General features: G+C 43.3%; 1 protein-coding gene across 1 annotated transcript in view; it reads right to left on the reverse strand.

The window, feature by feature from the left end:
* Nucleotides 1-17: 17 nt before the first annotated feature.
* LOC310706960 (maestro heat-like repeat family member 5) overlaps nucleotides 18-18,292 on the reverse strand; it is a 54,027-nt gene continuing 35,752 nt past the window's right edge. Inside the window, exons 11-13 of the mRNA XM_083503398.1 lie at nucleotides 3,810-3,945; nucleotides 2,820-2,941; nucleotides 18-1,751 (exon numbers count right to left, since the gene is read on the reverse strand). Coding sequence (XP_083359524.1) covers nucleotides 1,560-1,751; nucleotides 2,820-2,941; nucleotides 3,810-3,945 — 450 coding nt within the window. The 3' untranslated portion in view covers nucleotides 18-1,559. The remainder of the gene's footprint in view (nucleotides 1,752-2,819; nucleotides 2,942-3,809; nucleotides 3,946-18,292) is intronic.

Genomic DNA, 18,292 nt, shown 5'->3' on the forward strand with positions numbered 1-18,292 from the left:
AGCCCCTGACAGTGGGTTATGAGTTCTTTGTTGTGTAAGTGGGCATTGTTGTCTTGGAAGATGTTTAGTAGGGCCAGTTCTGGGGTGATGTCTAATACTTGCTTAGTTATTTTATATATTTCTCGTATGGCTGTTGTCCAGAATAGTTGGATTTGGGGGCACTCCCACCACATGTGGAGGTATGTGCCTGTGGAGGTGCACCCTCTCCAGCATTTTGGTGAGGTTCCTGGGCATATTAGCGCTAGTTTTCTTGGTCTTAGGTACCACCTGTAGGTGAGTTTCAGAGTGAGTTCTTTTCGTTGATGTGGATTTAAAGGGGGGGTTTAGACCACATTCTGATCCATTGAGTGGGGTTAATCTCATAGCCTATGTCATTCTCCCATTGTTTTTTTATTCCGTCTAGGGGGTTTGTGGGATTTTGGAGTAGTATTTTGTATATTGCGGATACCATCCCTTTACCGTTTCCCTTTGTTGCTAGGAGGAGGTTTTCAAAGGTTATCAGGGGCCTAGTTGCTGCTGATTTTATTGTTGGATTGTTTAAGAGGGCATGTAATTGGGGATGTGTTAACCAGGGCATTTGGGTGTCTTCTAGTTTGTCTTGTATTTCTTGTGTTGACAAAGGTTTGTTATTTTTACAGAAGTCTATTAGGCGATATAAGCCTTTGGTTTGCCAGGTTTTTATCTGGAGGTTTTGTGCTGCATGGTGGAATAATGGGTGGTAGGGCAGGGGGATTAGTGGGGATGGGGTTGGTATTTTCAATTATGTCCCTCTCTAGGTGTACCCATTGTTTTGTCTCATCTTCTAGTATATATGGGATTATATGGAGTATTTGGCTGGCAATGTAATATGCTTCTATGTTGGGGATTCCCCATCCTCCTTCTGAGGTGGGGAGGTCAGGTATTTGGGGCTTATTTTTGTTTTTTTTATGTGAGAAGATAAAAGAGTGTAGTTTTCTCTGCCCTCTGCGGAGTTGTGTTGGGGGAATCCAGATTGGGAGGGTTTGGAATAGGTAGGTTAGTTTTGGGAGGGTATCATTTTGATCATAGCAAAGTTTTATTAATTGACCTCAGTGTTGCCCATATTGTGTTTCCTTTGCACTGAAATGAACAGGGTGGAATAATGTAATTAAAATACTGCCAAAGCAGACAGCGAGATGAAAAACAGGGTGTTTGATTTTTGGAAGCCGAACTGCAGCAGGATGGAAACAGAGGCGCGAGCCACAGACACGGAAATTGAAGAAGAAGAAGAGTTTGGATTTGATATCCCGCTTTATCACTACCCTAAGGAGTCTCAAAGCGGCTAACATTCTCCTTTCCCTTCCTCCCCCACAACAAACACTCTATGAGGTGAGTGGGGCTGAGAGACTTCAGAGAAGTGTGACTGGCCCAAGGTCACCCAGCAGCTGCATGTGGAGGAGCGGGGAAGCGAACCCGGTTCCCCAGATTACGAGACTACCGCTCTTAACCACTACACCACACTGGCTCTTCTTACTTCCCACACAATGCCTTCTTACTTCCCAGAAAGAAGCTAATTCTAAGTCCGAAGAGAATGTTTTAATTTAGAAGAAACCCGCTCCCCCTGCCTCCGTTTTGAGCCTTACGTTTTCCATCTCAATTCCGCATTCCTCAAGGAAGGACCTTAGGAGCTTTCCTGCAGCCTGAGAGACGGCTCTGTCTTCCACTGTCAGGTTGTCAATCGCCTTCAACACGACTTCATTGATCTGGCTGGGCGTGAGGTGCTCCCCAAAAGCCTGGCACAAAGAAGAAAGAAGAGGGAGTTTTCTTCTGCTCCACACTCTGACCACGTTTCAGTAGTCCAAGGGTGCCTTCACAAACCAAGTGAAAGACATCTCCACTCTGCCTTGAGAGGGTTGAACTAAGTGACCCCCGCGTCCCTTCCAACTCTACAATTCGGTGATTCTATTTATGTGTTTATTTAAGTAGCTGAAAGATTTTACAACAAACAAAACTAAAAGTCAGGTGACGCCTTGCTATTTTCGATCCACATCTTAAATTGGTTATGACATTGGAACATGAAGAGGTTCAATCTAAAATCAGACTAGAAAATTTTAAAAAAATTCTCGCAGGAACAGAGAGGGTGAATAATAGTGGCTATCCGTTATATAACCAATGCCAAACAGACTGGGTGGGAACCTGCCGGCTGTGTGCTTAGTTCTTAATATACAACAAAAAACACCCACCACAAGGTTGGCATAGTTCATTGGCTTGGCAGTGCCTCGTGAAAGATGCACCAAATGAGTCAACTTTTCCTATTCTTTTTCCGCCCTGAGGAGCCCATGCATGGTTCTCTCTCCTCCCCGTTTTAGTCTCATGAGGTAGGTTAGACTGAGAGACTGTGACTGACTTGTGAGTTTCAGGGCTGAGTGGGGATCTGAACCCTAGGTCTCCCAGCACCTGGTAGAATTTCAATAAGTAGAATTCTGCATGCAGTTTAGGCTACCGGGCACTTGTCTTTGAGCAATTGATTCTAATACAATGCATTTCTGAATGTTTTTTACACTAATAGCTCGCGCATGTATTTTTTTGCACACTGTTTGGCATTGCGAAATTCAAGGACATGTGAATTTCAAAGGCAGGTTGTGTTTCAGTTCTCCTATTGTTTCTGAAAGCCTCGATTTGATAGTTTGGCTTCCAGTGTGAACTGCTCTGAATCTCTCCCTCATCCCTAGCAGGCGTGGGCTGCCTGAGGGCAGGCTGAAGTTAGTGGGGCAGGGCCCCATTGGCCCGAATGAGCAAATCTTTGCTAACTGGGAGTGGCTGCGGTCTTAGCAATAAAGAGTACAAAAAGCCACCCCTACCTTGGCCACTTTTGCGATGTTGTAGTGGAAGAGGGAGGGCCCAGGGATGAAGAAGTCTTCTCGGACCCATCTGACCATCTTGCCTTTCTTATTTTTATTCCCCCTCTTCTCCAGTTCCTTACCTAAGCAGGGTCGGGTTTTGGAATATGCATGCAAAAGAAACCAGCATTAGTGCTCCCTGCTCAAAACCTCCAGTTTTCCCACTGGGACCAACAAAAACAATTATCGATTTCACCTCAAAAATTATAATTCAGAACTGGGAAAAAGGTTCAGAAGGGGGTAACCAAAAGGACTGGGGTGCTTGTGGAGCTGGTTGCAGCATTTGGGGGGGGGTTCCGTTTAGAAAAACGGCGAGGAAGAGGAGACACAATGTATGGCATGGAGAAAGTGGAGAGAGAAAGCTTTCTCTCTCACTGTCAGAACATGAGAACAACTGGACCTCCAATGAAACTGAAGTTTCAGGATGGTCCTTCTTCTTGCAGTGCACAGCTAAACTCTGGAACTCCCTGCCACAGGAGGCACTGATGGCCATGGACCAAGATGGCTTTCAAAGAAGATGAGGCAAATTCATGGAAGAGAAGGCTACCCATGGCTATTAGCCAGGATGGCTATGCTCTGCCTCCATGGTCAGAGGCAGCAAAGTACAGGAGTAGAAAGAGCTTGAATTCTGCTTGTTGGATTCCCACAGGCATCTGGTCAACCCCTGTGGGAACAGGATGCTGGACTGGGCTGGGCCAGAAGGCTTTTCTGATGTTCTTCAGCAGTGAATCCCTCCCCCAAGACTGCCCTCTCGTCTCTGGCCAACAGGGTGTTGGCGTTAGGCCAGTGCTGGCACGAATTCTGGCCCTCCTGAACTCCCTGATCAACCCCAGCAGCAGCCAGCATGGGCAACACTCAGGGATGATGGGGGTTGGAGCAGCCTCTGGAGGGCTACAGACCTCCCACCCTGCGGCTTACAAGAAACAAGCCATTTCCCAGCATCGCCCTCACCCATTTTGGCTATCATGATGTAATGGAGATGGTACAAGGCCTCCGCTGACTGCAGGCCAATCTCCTTCACGTTGTCTGTGAGGTGAAGGGACAAGAGCGCCACCAGCTGCCCAAGAAGGGGGAAATCCTGGGATACCTAGGAGGTGGAGAGAGAGAGATGCACAGTCAGCCCTCGTCCCACAGAGCCCAGCAAGAGAAAACCACCTGGCATGCTTTCAGTCGGCAAAGGTGGCAGAGGGGCGCAGGGCAAGAGAGCTGTGCTTAGGTGGCCCACCCTAGGCTTGCCCCAGGGCTTTTTCCCCAGCCAGAACTCACTGGAACTCAGTTCTGGCTGTTGAATGGTTGAATGTTGAATGGCTGTGTCAGCATTTGGGTGTAGTATATAAGGAGCAGCACCTAGCTCTCCCATTACCCTGGGGGATGGGTTGGTGGTTGGGTCTGGTTTGTTGTTGATCTGTCCTGGAGTGTCAACACAAGGGGGCTTGTGAAGAAGGCGCAGCAGAGACTGTGCTTTTTGAGAATTCTAAGGAAAAACCATCTTCCGCAGAAACTGCTGCTTGCCTTCTATCACTGTGCCATTGAGAGTGTGCTCACTTATGGCTTATGTGTGTGGTACGGAAGCTGTACTACCCGGGACAGGTTGGGGTTGTGCAGAGTTGTTAAGGCAGCAGAGAGCATTGTTGGCTGCCCACTCTCCACCTTAGAGCAGATTTATGCCACAAGGTGCCATAGGAAGGCACTGGACATAGTAAAAGATCCATCGCATCCTGGTCACTGTCTCTTCGAGCTCCTGCCGTCGGGACAGAGATACAGGACAATGAAGACAAGAACGAGCCGTCTTAAGAACAGCTTCTTCTCCAGAGCGATCTCGGCCCTGAATGGGAAGCCCTGAATGGGATTTGAAAGTCATCTAATCTTCCTTGCTGTATTATACTGTATTGTTTTAATTAGTGTTTTTATAGTTGTTTTGATTTTGTGTGGAGTGCCCTACCTGGGTGGATGGAGCAGCCAAGTAATTTCGTTGTCCCCGAGAGGGGGCAATGACAATAAAGATATTATTATTATTGTTGTTGTTGTTGTTGTTGTTGTTGTTGTTGTTGTTGTTGATGTTGATGATGATGTATTTAGTGTATAAGGAGTTTTTGTTTTTGTTATTAAAACCTTGTTTAAGTTATTTTTGAGTCCCTTTTTAATGCATGGTCTCCCCAGCAAGCTCTCTGCAGTGCTACTATACTGCAAATAGCTAACATCTTTGGTTATGGGCCCAGCTGCTGAGTGGATGACTGCATATTTTTGGACTCTGAGAAAGGTTTGAAAACTCCTTCTCCTGTTAGTGTAGTTTCTGTGGGTCTGGAAGAGTTCCAGAATGGTTGACCGGGTTCCAGAAGCTGAGAAGGCTCTGGTGTTCCCACAGCTAACAGATGAGAACTATAGTTTATGGTCTTTTCGGGTGGAGGCGCTTTTGACCTCTAGAGAAGTATGGACCTATGGACTTCCGGGTTAGCGCAATCGGTTAATGGCGGATTCCCTCCGAGCTCCGGAGGGAATCTGCTCGACAGGGGTCGGGTCTTGCCGCGCCGGCGACACGGGGACCCTTAAAAACCACAGGCGCAGATGCCCGTGGACATGGTGACTCAGCGGGCACCGTTAGCGCCCTCCCAACCCGCGAATGAGCCTTTTTAAAGGCTACGGAACGGGGGATGGGGAGTGGCGCGGTGCTGTGAGTCTACTGCTTCCCCTGCCGAGCGAAGCCGCATGCCATTTGTCGGAGAGCGCTGACTTCTTCCTTTAAAAAAATTGGACTCAAAATCAAGAACAACAACCCGTGAGTATTTTGGAAATTGGACTAAAATTATTCTTTTTTTGTGGATCTGGCACGAGCGGGGGAGGTGCAAAAAGGAAGTCCGTCTCCCCCCCCCATTGTAAACAGTTTAAAGCAAGGATTTGCCAACTAAGGTTGAGAGAAGAGCTGTTTTTTTTCCTGATTGGATAAAAGTTATTAATTTCCACGGATTTAAAAGTCTAAGTTACTGTGCTGGAGGACAAGAGTTTATTTGCTTTGATTAAGTGCCACTTTTCCTGAGACCGGGAGTAACCCGTGAAAGGAGCCTGCTGAGGGTTTACAGAAGATTTTGACAGCTGTCAAATTAGCTGTCAAAGTCGGAAAAAACTGAAAGTTTTGGTTTAGCCGGTCATATCGTTACAAGGTATTGAAAGTAAAGAAAGATTGATACAAATAAATTTGACTTTTGGATTGGAAGTGAAAGGAATACTAAGTAACCAGAATCCCTCTAGAGGGGATTCACGGATATTACAAGAATGGAAATAGGTCGGAAAATTCTGGCAGATCTGGATGAGGTCGTCTTTCTCATGGGAAAGCTGTGAAAGATGTATGAGCAAGGCCATGTTTTGTCTACAAGTCCTACAAAACCGAGGTCAACAGTAAATATACCTTCTGAGCTGGAAAAGGACTTGATGTTCAAAACACAGGCAGCTGGACAAGAAAAGAAACCAAAGACTGAAGAGGAGGAAAAGATACTTGCTGAACAGGAGGAGCAGAAAGGAGGGGCGGCCGAAATGTCACAGAAGGTAAACGAGAGCCGGAGGCCTGTCAAGATGGCTACAAGCTCGACCAAGGTGGAAGCTGGAGTCTTTGGGATATTTGGATTTAAGAAACAGAGCTTGAGCTCCACCTTTAAACAAGTAGGCTTGGCTGGAAGGATCATGGACATTATAGAGAGAGTGCCCCTTCGAGTTTGGGTGTCAATCATAAGGGACTTTCAAAGAAGCCGGCTGAAAGGGACTGAGAGAGATTTGAGAGCCTCGGACATAAGGTCACCAGGCTAAATAGATGGACTAAATGGACTATGGTTTGGGATTGAAACCGGGGAGAGAAGGGTGGGGTTTGGAAATCCAAAGGGGGCCTGATCTTTTTTATGCTGTGTCAAATTTCATGTTGTTTATCATTATAAGAATGGGGAATTCGTGGAAGGGAAATAGGGTCAACCTTAGAAAAAGTTTTTTACATATGATTAAGGTATATAAATTAAAAGTTGATTTATAAACTGAACTAAATATAATAATGAATTAAGGGTTAAAATCTAATACAAATAAACACATTAACAAATTAAGGTTAAGACATTAGGGATAAAAACTTGTTGAACAAATAATTGGATCTGGAATAAAAGAAGGGGAGGTGAGGGGAAGTTGTGAAAAGAAGTTATTGAAAATGAGATTTTAAAGGTGGATTTTTTTGTGTTTTTCTTTGTCTTTTTGTTTTGTTTTTTGTACCTTTTGAAACTTTAATAAATATTACTTTTTAAAAAAAGAGAAGTATGGACCTATGTAACTGATGACCCTCCTGACCCTGTAACTAATGCTTGGTTGAAAGGAGATGCAAAAGCCAGGGCAATAATTAATTTGGCAGTTAGCAACCAGCAAGTAGTCTATATAAGAAATAAGAAAACTGCCAAAGAAATGTGGGACAGTCTGCAGCAGTGCATATTAGAAAAGAGTCAGCGTCTGCCTTGATGTTTTTCAAGCAGCTGTACCAGACCAAGTTGCAGCCTGGTGGTGATTTGGCAGCACACTTGAGATGTCTGGAGGCAATACGCTGCAAATTAATTCAAAGGGACATGGAGATACCTGATATTCAGTATGTTTTTATCATTCTTTGTTCCCTTAATGAGGACTTTGATGGTGTAGCTAGCCAGATATCTGCCATTCCACCAGCACAATTAACTGTGGAAGGGGTAACGGCAAGATTAATGGGTGAGTTGGATAGAAGGGAGGCTTGTGCCATAAGCACTCCTATTTCCAGAAACAATGAGAAACGCCATATGCAAACTTGTGGTGATACGACTGCATTTAAAGCTGCAAAGCATTATTGGTTCTGCAATAAGCAGGGACATTTTGCAAAAGGACTGCAGATCCAAAAGAAAGCAAAGTACTCCCAAGTCTGTTTCTGTTCATCAGTCACGGTCGTCAGCCCAGCAGCCGACACCGTACCATAAAGACAGAAACGAGCCGCGAGCTTTTCATGCTCGGACTACAGATCGTAAAAGAATTAAAGGTGCCAAGTGGAAATCTTTTATTGTGGACTCTGGAGCATCTTAGCACATTTGCAACGATCCAAGCTTGTTTATTTCTTTTGAATAGGAAATTCGTAATGTACATTTAGCCAATTCACAAGTCTTGCAGTCGCTTGGCAGACTCTTTAAACATTACGATAGCGAACTGCATTTACTGCCCGTCAGTGGACAATTTATTGTCAGTAAGATGTTTTGCTCGTCAAGGCATAACTGTGTGTTTCTTAAAGTCAATGTGTGAGTTTTTCGATGGGAACAAACGTCTATTGTATGCCCGGGAATCTGATGGTTTATATAGACTGTATTTTCGCACCTACTCCCAATTGCCTATAAATTGCAGAGCAGCACAGTCAAGCCAGGGGTTGAGGAATGTAAGGCCACATTCTGGGTGTGCCCATGAAGCACACAGAATTCTGGGACATCTGAATTTTGCTGATGTAACTAAGACAAAGAATATTATTAATGGCCTAAACTTAAAACCATGTAAATTCTTTACGCAATGTCTATCCTGTTGCAAGAATAACATTAAGGTTGCACTCAAGGGTAGGTGCTCAGATAGGAAAGTAACTGAGCCATTTGAGAGTGTACATTGTGATTTAGTTGGGCCACTCCCACCATCATTAGGAGGTTCTAAGTACTGGCTTACCCTGATAGACCAGTATACTAGATATTATTGGACTTATGCAATAGCTGAGAAGTCCCAAGCATTTGAGAAGTACAGAGCTTTTTGCAACTGGGTAAAAACGCATTTTAACAAACCAATTAAGAACCTGTTTACTGACCGGGGCGGGGAATTTGTTTCTGGGGATTTTGAGAATTTCCTGGAAGCGCAGGGGACTACTCATGAGTTATCTTGCCCCCGAAGTCCCTGGCAAAATGGGCTTGTTGAAGTTGTGCAGCGTGACCTGCAGGCAGGGGTTAAAACTTATCTGCACAATGCTAATCTGCCCAAAGTCTTTTGGGCTGAAGCGCTCAATGCCTTTTGTTACGTTAGAAATCGCAGTTATCATTCTGGTTTAGATGTCACCCCTGTTGGGATACTGCCAGGGAGACAAAGGCCATCATGCCCCCATGTCGACTCTGGACGATCCATCAACCTCCCGTAGGAACGCAGTATCAGTCAATTAGCGACACAAGCCTCAGAAACAGCTTTCCACATTCCAAGGACTTGTGCACGCCCTTTGCAGAGTTCGCACAACAAAAGATGCACTCAGGAGAGCATTATTTACAACTTTATTCAGCATTGGTCAGAACAAAGAAAAAACATGACTGCTTGCCTGCGTGTTCAGGCACAGAGAGAGAAACAAAAGCTATATACAAAACATAAACTTCCTGTGAGCCAGAAGTAAGCAGACTGTGACTCAAACAACAGCCTGCTCCCTGTTTAAGGTGGAACGGAAATATCCTAACATCCTCCCCCTTTCCGTGTAACCTGTAGTACCTGTGGTTCAACCCAATTGCAACCTCTGTACGTAATCCTTAAGTTGTTCTCTGTTAACAACCTTAGACAACAGATCAGCAGGAATTTCATTTCCTGGCATGTAGGACACCTGAATGAGTCCTTTCTGAATACACTCTCTTGCACGATGTAGCTTAATCTGCAAGTACTTGGTTCTTTGCTTGCAACTCTCTGAGTTCAGCAAAGCCAAACAGGATCTATTGTCTTGATACACTTGTATAGGACATTTCACAGAAACTCTGATGTCCTGAAACAGTTGTATCAACCATTCACAATCCATGAGTGAAAATGACAAAGCATTGAGTTCTGCTTCACAGGAACTTAGGCTTACTGTCATCTGCTTTTTGCACAACCAAACAGACAGTGGTTGTACATGTAGCATACTCCAGAAGTGCTTGTACCATCCGTGGTGTCACTTCCATAACTAGCATCTGCAAAGATTTCAAGACCTCCAGTCTTCTGACTGGTGAACCTCAGCCTGTAGTGCAAAGTCTGTTTCAAATAGCGGCCTATGTGCTTCAGAGCTTTCCAATCCTGAACAGTAGGATTGTTAGCATGTCTGCTAAGCAGGTTAGTGCTTACAGCTATGTTGTGGGATGTAAACACAGGAGCAGTCAATGACAACATTCCTAGAGTGTACATGTTAGAACATGGGGAGGGATGTCAGTGTAGCAAGCAGGTAAACTTCCTGGGGACGGACTTCCTCCGCATGTGACCAGAGGTGGGTGTGGCCTCACCTGTGCAGGTAAATGATAAAGGCACAGGGCAGCCAGCCATTTTCTCTCTCTGCCATCTTCCTTCGATGAGGAAACATCCAAGGATGCCCTCTTGGCTCTCAGCCAAGAGAGGACGGGACTATCTTACTACAAGATAGATTCTGAGTGTATTTTACCTTTTTAAGCTGTCTGCCTTCTGGGATCATGTTGTGAACAGAACGTGAGTAAACTCTTTTATAAAGACTGTGTCGTGTCTTGTATTTTAAGAGGGAATAAAAGGGGAAATTATGAGAGTAATTATTATAGAGGTTCTAGCGAACCTGTGCAAGCGTTACCGTTGCGAACTTTTTTTTTTTTTTGGTAATAATATTTTTTATTGCTTTTTTTCCAAGGTCCGATACTTCATCAATAACACAGCAAAAGCGATTTTACAGAAAGAAAGAAAAAGTTAAAAAAGAGAAAGAAAATTCACATTTCCAGATCATTTTTCATAATCTACTGGACTTCCCCACATCTTCCACCCCTGCATTCTTCACAATAAAGAAAAATAAACAGCAAATTGATACCTTGTTTCATGCGTATTTGTGCTTTCACCTAATTATATACTCTAAAATTTAGACTTTTCACTGTCATAACTTAATTTCCACCATTTTCAAATCTCAATACTGAAGCATGTTTTTCCCAAAACTTAGCAAATTCTCAACATTCATATAGCTTATAATGTTTTGTAGATAGTCCTTAAATTTTTTCCAATCCTCTTCCACTGCCTCTTCTCCCAGGTCTCGGATTCTGCCGGTCATTTCGGCTAATTCCATATAGTCCATCAGTTGCGTATGCCACTCTTCCAGCGTGGGTAGCTCCTGTGCCTTCCAATATTTGGCTATAAGGATTCTTGCTGCTGTAGTTGCATATAAAAAGAAGGTTCTATCCTTCTTTGACACTCTCTGGCCCACAATGCCCAGGAGGAAGGCCTCTGGTTTCTTGTGAAAGGTATACTTAAATACCTTTTTCAACTCATTATAAATCATTTCCCAAAAGGCCTTCACCCTCGGGCATGTCCACCAGAGGTGAAAGAATGTTCCTTCAGCCTCCTTACATTTCCAACATTTATTGTCAGACAGATGATATATCTTTGCAAGTTTGACTGGGGTCATGTACCACCTGTATATCATTTTCATAATGTTTTCTTTCAAGGCATTACATGCCGTGAATTTCATACCGGTGGTCCATAACCTTTCCCAGTCTTCAAACATAATGTTGTACCCAATGTCTTGTGCCCATTTTATCATGGCTGATTTAACTATCTCATCTTGAGTGTTCCATTTGAGCAACAAGTTGTACATTCTTGAAAGCACTTTCGTCTTAGGTTCAAGTAGTTCTGTCTCTAATTTCGATTTTTCCACCTGGAAACCAATTTTTTTGTCCTTTTTAAAAATCTCTTGAATTTGGGCATAGTGGAACCAGTCTCGCACCTTGCCTTTCAATTTTTCAAAACTCTGCAACCTCCAATTATCTCCAACTCTTTCTATTATCTCACAGTATTTTGCCCAGCCACCCTCCATATTGAGTATTTTTGTGGCCTTAGCCTCCATTGGTGATAACCACCTCGGGGTCTTATTTTCAAGTAAGTCCTTGTATTTGGTCCAGACAATGAATAAAGCTTTCCTGACAATATGGTTTTTAAACAATTTATGGAACTTTACCTTGTCGTACCACAAATATGCATGCCACCCAAAAGCGTTGTTAAACCCTTCCAGATCTAGGACATCAGTGTTTTCTAACAAGAACCAATCCTTCATCCAGCAGAAGGATGCAGCTTCATAGTATAACCTTAAGTCCGGCAGGGCAAATCCCCCTCTTTCTTTTGCGTCTGTTAGTATTTTAAATTTTATCCGGGGCTTTTTGCCCTGCCAGACAAACTTCATGATGTCCTTCTGCCACTTTCCAAAACATTCCACTCTGTCCACGATCTGCAGGGTTTGGAACAAAAACAACATCCTTGGCAATACATTCATCTTAACAGCTGCAATTCTTCCCAACAAGGAAAGTTTCAATCTTGACCAAGTTTCTAAGTCCTTTTTGATTTCAGACCAACATTTTTCATAATTATCTTTAAACAAATTCAAATTTTTCCCAGTCAGATTGGCCCCCAGGTACTTCACTTTTTTAACCACATTTAATTCCGTTTCCTTCTGGAACCCATCTATTTCTGAAGATGTCAAGTTTTTTGCCAAAACCTTAGTTTTTTGTTTATTCAACTTGAATCCCGCCACCCGACCAAACTCATAGATTAATTCTAAAGCTCTTTTTGTACTAGGTTCTGGCTCCTGTAGTGTTAAAACCAAATCATCTGCAAAAGCTTTCAGTTTATATTGTTTTCCTCCGACCTGTATTCCTTCCACCCGCTGATCCTTCCTAATCAAGTTCAGCAACACCTCCAGGACAGAAATAAATAACAAGGGTGATAAGGGGCACCCCTGTCGTGTCCCTTTTTCGATTTTGAACTCCTCTGTCACCACATTGTTTACTATCAGTTTAGCTTTTTGTTCTGAATAGATTGCTTCAATACCATTTTGGAACGCCCTTCCCACTCCCATCCCTTCCAAATTTTTCTTCATGAATTTCCAAGATATATTATTGAAGGCCTTCTCGGCGTCTATAAAAATCAAAACTGCTTTCGTGTTCAAATTTGTCTGCAGTAGCTCCAAAACATCAATAATATTCCTGGTGTTGTCAGACAAATGCCTACCAGGGAGAAAGCCTGCTTGGTCTTTATGAATTACTTCATTTAAAACTTTTTTAAATCTACTTGCCAGAATATCAGCAAAAATTTTGTAATCCACGTTTAGGAGTGAGATGGGACGGTAGTTCTTGAGTTGGGTCTTTTCAGATTCCAATTTTGGTATCAAAGTGATGAAGGCTTCTTTCCACGATTCTGGTGCTCCCTTCCCTTCCATAATTTGGTTACATACCTCCATTAGCGGCTGGGCCAGATATTCCTTCAATGTCTTATAATATTTGGAGGTAAGTCCATCTGGGCCTGGGGATTTGCCTAATTGCATATTCTGAATGGCACTTTCAATTTCCTGTTGTGTTATTTTGTAATTCAGGGCTGTTTGTTTATGTTGAGATAATTTTTGCAGGCCATGACTTTTTAGAAATTGGTTTATCTCGGTCTCTGCTTGAGGTCCTTGAGTAAACAATTTTTTGAAGTATCTCTGGAAACACTTTCTGATTTCTTCTGGTTTCTGAATACATTCTCCTTCAACCTCCAGATTGGTAACAAAGTTCAATTTTTGTCTCTTTTTCAGCTGCCATGCCAGCAGCTTCCCACATTTATTTGCCAATTCGAATTATCTTTGTTTCATCTGTTTAATTTTCCATTCAACTTCTTGATTTATCAATTTCGCATATTGTGCTTGATGGAATTTTATTTCTCTTAAAACTTCTTTTGATTTTGGATTAAGTCTCAACTTTTTCTCTCCGTCCCTTATCTTCTCCAAAATCTTGTCCTTTTTACCATTCCAGAGTTTTTTCTTGATAGTATTCTGTTGTATCAGGAACCCTCTCATAACAGCTTTACTCGCGTCCCAGATCATTTTCTTTTCCACCGAAGTGTTCAGATTTATTTCAAAATAGTCCTTCAACGTTTTTTGGGCCTTCTTCACAATCTCCTGATCTCTAAACAAGGTGTCATTCATTCTCCATCTGAAGGATCCAGCTGGTGTAAGTCTCAAGTCCATTTTCAAGGCGTTATGGTCGGAGCAGGTTTTGGGGCAGATCTCTATTTTTTTAGTCTTAGGTGCCAGTCCTCTAGTTATCCAGATTTGGTCGATTCTTGTCCAAGATAGGTGGGCCTCAGAAAAGAATGTCCCCTCTTTACCTAGTGGGTTCTTCGTCCTCCAAATATCAATCAAGTCCATATTGTCTGTTAATTCAAAGAAAGTCTTAGGTAGTCTGCCATCTTTAGTCGGGTTTTGATTTTGTGACTTATCCATGTAAGTGGAGACAACCCCATTCATGTCTCCCATCAAAATGATGTTAGTATAGTCAATATGGTCCAGCATTATCTCGTGCAGCTTTTTATAAAATTCCGATTTCCCCTCGTTTGGTGCGTATATTCCTACTATCAAAAATTTTTCTCCTTGTGATTGTATTTCAATCGCCAAAATTCTTCCTTGTTCATCTTTAAACACAAACTTTGGTGCTAGGCTCTCCTTTGCATATATCACTACTCCTCTTTTTTTTACCTTATCTGATGAAATAAACTCTTGGCCTAGTCTCTTATTGATTAACACTCTCCTATGGAGCCTAGTCACATGTGTTTCTTGCAGGCAAATAACGTCCAATTGTTCTTTCCTCAATATATGAAAAATCTTTTTCCTTTTTTCGGGAGAATTTGCGCCATGAATGTTCCAACTAAAAAGCTGCAGAGACATCCTGAATCAATTTGTCAACCGATAGGGTTGTCTCCCTTGTCGTCTATGTCTGGAAGTGGATCTGGTTTTGCGCCAGGCGGAGGAGGTGGCCAAGTACCTGCTATTCCTTTCCGAAGGTCCTCCCCGTAGTCGTTTAGGAACTTTTCTTGCTCCTCAGCTGTTCTGATTCTTACCTTCTTCCCTTTCAAGTTGAAAGATAGTCCTTGAGGAAATTCCCACCTGTAGGGGATTGTGTTGTTTCTCAATAAACTTGCAAGGTCTTTATATGTAGTTCTTAAATCCAGCAACTGTTTTGGTATATCTCTGAAGATTTCTGCTGTCTTTCCCTGAATCACCAATGAATTTTTAAAATGTAGGCCTAGTATATTATCTTTTTCTTGCTTAGATCTCAAAATGATCAAGCAATCTCTTGGTTTGTCCTTCTTGGCCACTCTTCCCAATCTAAAAGCGGTGACAATTTTAAAGTCCTTCTCTTCTGCCAGACCCCAGAACTTGGATATTTCTGCTGTCAAAAAACCAATCAAATCTTCTTTCTCTAGTTCTGGGATATTTCTAAGCCTGAGATTACTTTCCCTGTTTTTCAATTGCACCATGGACAGATACGCTTGCTGTTCAGTGACCTGTCTGCTCAGTGGTCTTACTTCCCCTCTTAATTCCTCTATCCTCTTTTTATTTTGGTCTGCTTTTGTATTTGCTTCCTCGGCTATTTTTCGATTTTCTGTTGTAGTTGTTTGAAGGTTTCCTATTGCCTGTGTATTTTGAGCGACTTGATCTGTCAGTCTATTAATTGTGGCTGTCACCTGGTCAAATTTAGCCGCTTGTTCATCAGCTTTCTTGTTTAATGCTGCCAGCTGGTCCAATATTTCTTTAGAGACAGGGTCGAGCCCTCCTGCAGCCATATCCCCAAAAGCTGGCTGTTTAGGTTGTCCTTCTTGCAGACCTGTAACAATTGGGACAGATGATCTACGTGGCTGCACAGGCAAAGTTGATTGCAACAGTTCAGTTTGTTTTGCTTTCTTGGCGGCCCTTGTTTTTGCTGCACCACTCATTCCACAGCTGTCCAAGTATCAAGGTCAAATTGTAAATCCCATGGGAAAAGCAATCCAGAATGTAAACATCCAGACGTAAAAATTCCAAAACAACCAGCAGTTCTCAGAGACTAAAAATTCCACAATCCAGCAGGGGGAGCTCCCCAGAAATTAGGGAGACGGATAAAAAGTTTCCACCATTAAATTCCCAAATAAAAAGTTAGGTAAAATCCAAAACAAGGGGGAGAACCCTCTAAGTTCACTTTAAACTGCAGAGAGTAAAAGTTCTTAACAATGGTGCATGCAACAGTTCCTTGCTTGTAACTTACAAAGTAGCCCAATGTAACTTTATGCTTTTATATACAGTTACCGCAGTCTGATGTTTCTTTGTATCTAGACAGCCCGAGAGCTGGGTTTCGTAACTTTGTAATCCACAAGAAGAAGAGAGAAAAATCACAGTCTATGTCCACTTATAGTGCAGTTTTAACTTTTTTTTGACTTTTAAACGATCAAATCCGAATTTGCAAGGTATATTCCAACTTCTTTTAAACTCCCTTTCAGCGCTTCCGCTTTAGTAGTTCTTTGCTCAATACTTTAAGCAGAGCTGGAAGACGGACTTCCTTTTTAACGTCTCCCGCTTTCAGCCGAATTTCACAAATTTAAGTTCAAAAGTCTCGGGTTTCTTACTCACGAGTATGTTGTTTCAAATCGAATGTTCAAAGAAGAAAGGTCAGCGCTCATCAGCAGCAGCCGCGCGGCTTCACTTCCGCGGAAAGAGCGATGAACTCACAGCACCGCTACCCCCTCCACGTTCCGGAGCCCCTTACGGGGTCCCTTCTTCGTTTCCGAGGTCGCTCTTGGTGCCCGCCGAGTCCCACGACCACAGGCTCACTCTACCTGTGGTTTTTCTTAGCGGGTCTCCGCTCTGCCATAGCGGACGACCCTTTTCCGTGGAGCCCCTCTTCACAGAGTAAAGAGGACCGCCATTGCCGTTTCGCGCCGCCTCCGGAAGTCCGTTACCATTGCGAACTTAAAGGGGAATGTCTATAAACTCTGCTGATATTTTGGGAACTTGTTAGCACAAATTGGATTAGGATATAATCTCACAATATATCCTCTCCTGCACCCCTGAACATTCCCACAAATGTCAGGCCTTGAACATCTAGCAATGAAATTCAGCTTGCCTAGAATGCATCTATACACTGTAGTGTCAGAAAACGCTTCAGCAGTACCGTCTACCTGGTAACCTGTCACCATCGGTGTGTCTGCTGGGTTTGCATCAACCAAATTCAAACTGGTTAATACATCAGCAATTTTCTGTGTTTGGTGTACCAGAAAATTACCTGCTTGGTCCCTTTCCACCTGCAGAGAAAGATAGTTGGATACCTCACCAAGATCCTTCATGTCAAAGTGCTCCTTCAGCTGAGCTAGGGTGCTTTGGTTCAAAGCCTGATTCTTCCAAAACATCAGAAGATCATCAACAAAACATAAACAATACAGTTTGTTTTGCCCCTCCTCCTTGACAAACACACATGGATCAGCTTTGCCCTGGTGAAAACCTAGAGAAAGCAATGTCTCAGTGAGTTTTGTGTTCCAACATCTGGCACTCTGCTTGAGACCATATAAGGATTTCCTCAGTTTACAGACCATTCCCTTCTGTATCTGCATTCCATCAGGTGGAAGCATAAACAGCTCCTCCCCAAAACCCCATACAAAAAAGCTGTATTAATGTTGTGATGGGAAACATGCAGTTTCTCCTCTGCAGCAATCTTGAGCATCAGCCGAATGCTCTCATACTTGACGGTGGGTGAATAGGTCTTGTGGTAATCCTGTCCTGGTACCTGTGAAAAACCTCTGGCAACCAATCTGGCTTTGTGTCTGACAACCTTGCCATTCTGGTCTGTCTTGGCCATTTGCTGCCAACCAGCCTCATTCCTGGGACTACCGGTACCAGCTCCCAAGTTTGGTTCCTATTCAAGGAATCAACTTCAGCCTTCATGGCATTAAGCCAAGGCTGAGCATCTTTAGAGGTCAACTCCTGAACCTCTTTGAAGCTTGAAGGTTCCCACACCTTCTCTGAGCTACTAAGAACAGCAGTTGCTGTCTTAGCAAACTCATCAGCAAATCTCTTTGGAGGTTTGCCTCTTGTGGCCCTTTCAGATCTGTGTACTAGACACAAGTCTTCTTGACTCATCTCCTCCTTCTTAGGAGTAAAGTGACCAATGGTGAACAGTGGTTCTTCCAGTTCATTGTCAGATGCATCAGATGGTCTGACTGAGGCCTTTGCGCTCTTGTAGTCTGCTGTGTCATCACTGTCGCTGACTACAAGAAAGAAGATTCCACCTAAACCTTAGGAAGAACTTCCTAACAGTAAGAGCTGTTCGACAGTGGAATTTGCTGCCAAGGAGTGTGGTGGAGTCTCCTTCTTTGGAGGTCTTTAAGCAGAGGCTTGACAACCATATGTCAGGAGTGCTCTGATGGTGTTTCCTGCTTGGCAGGGGGTTGGACTCGATGGCCCTTGTGGTCTATTCCAACTCTAGGATTCTATGACATCAGCAGCAGCGCTGCCCACTGAGCTGGAATCCGAACTCTGATCATCATCATCATCCTCAGCTTCCTCTTTTACCTCAACATTATCTGTTTTTTCACATCATCTTCATCTTCCTCTGGGTAACTCTGGAAAATTCCCACATTTTCCCCCCACTTAAGATTGTACTCAACATTCTTTGTGAACTTAATGGACTTAGAGTCAG

This window comes from Podarcis liolepis (assembly GCF_965112155.1).
Source record: "Podarcis liolepis genome assembly, chromosome: 5".
Taxonomy (NCBI): Eukaryota; Metazoa; Chordata; class Lepidosauria; order Squamata; family Lacertidae; genus Podarcis; species Podarcis liolepis.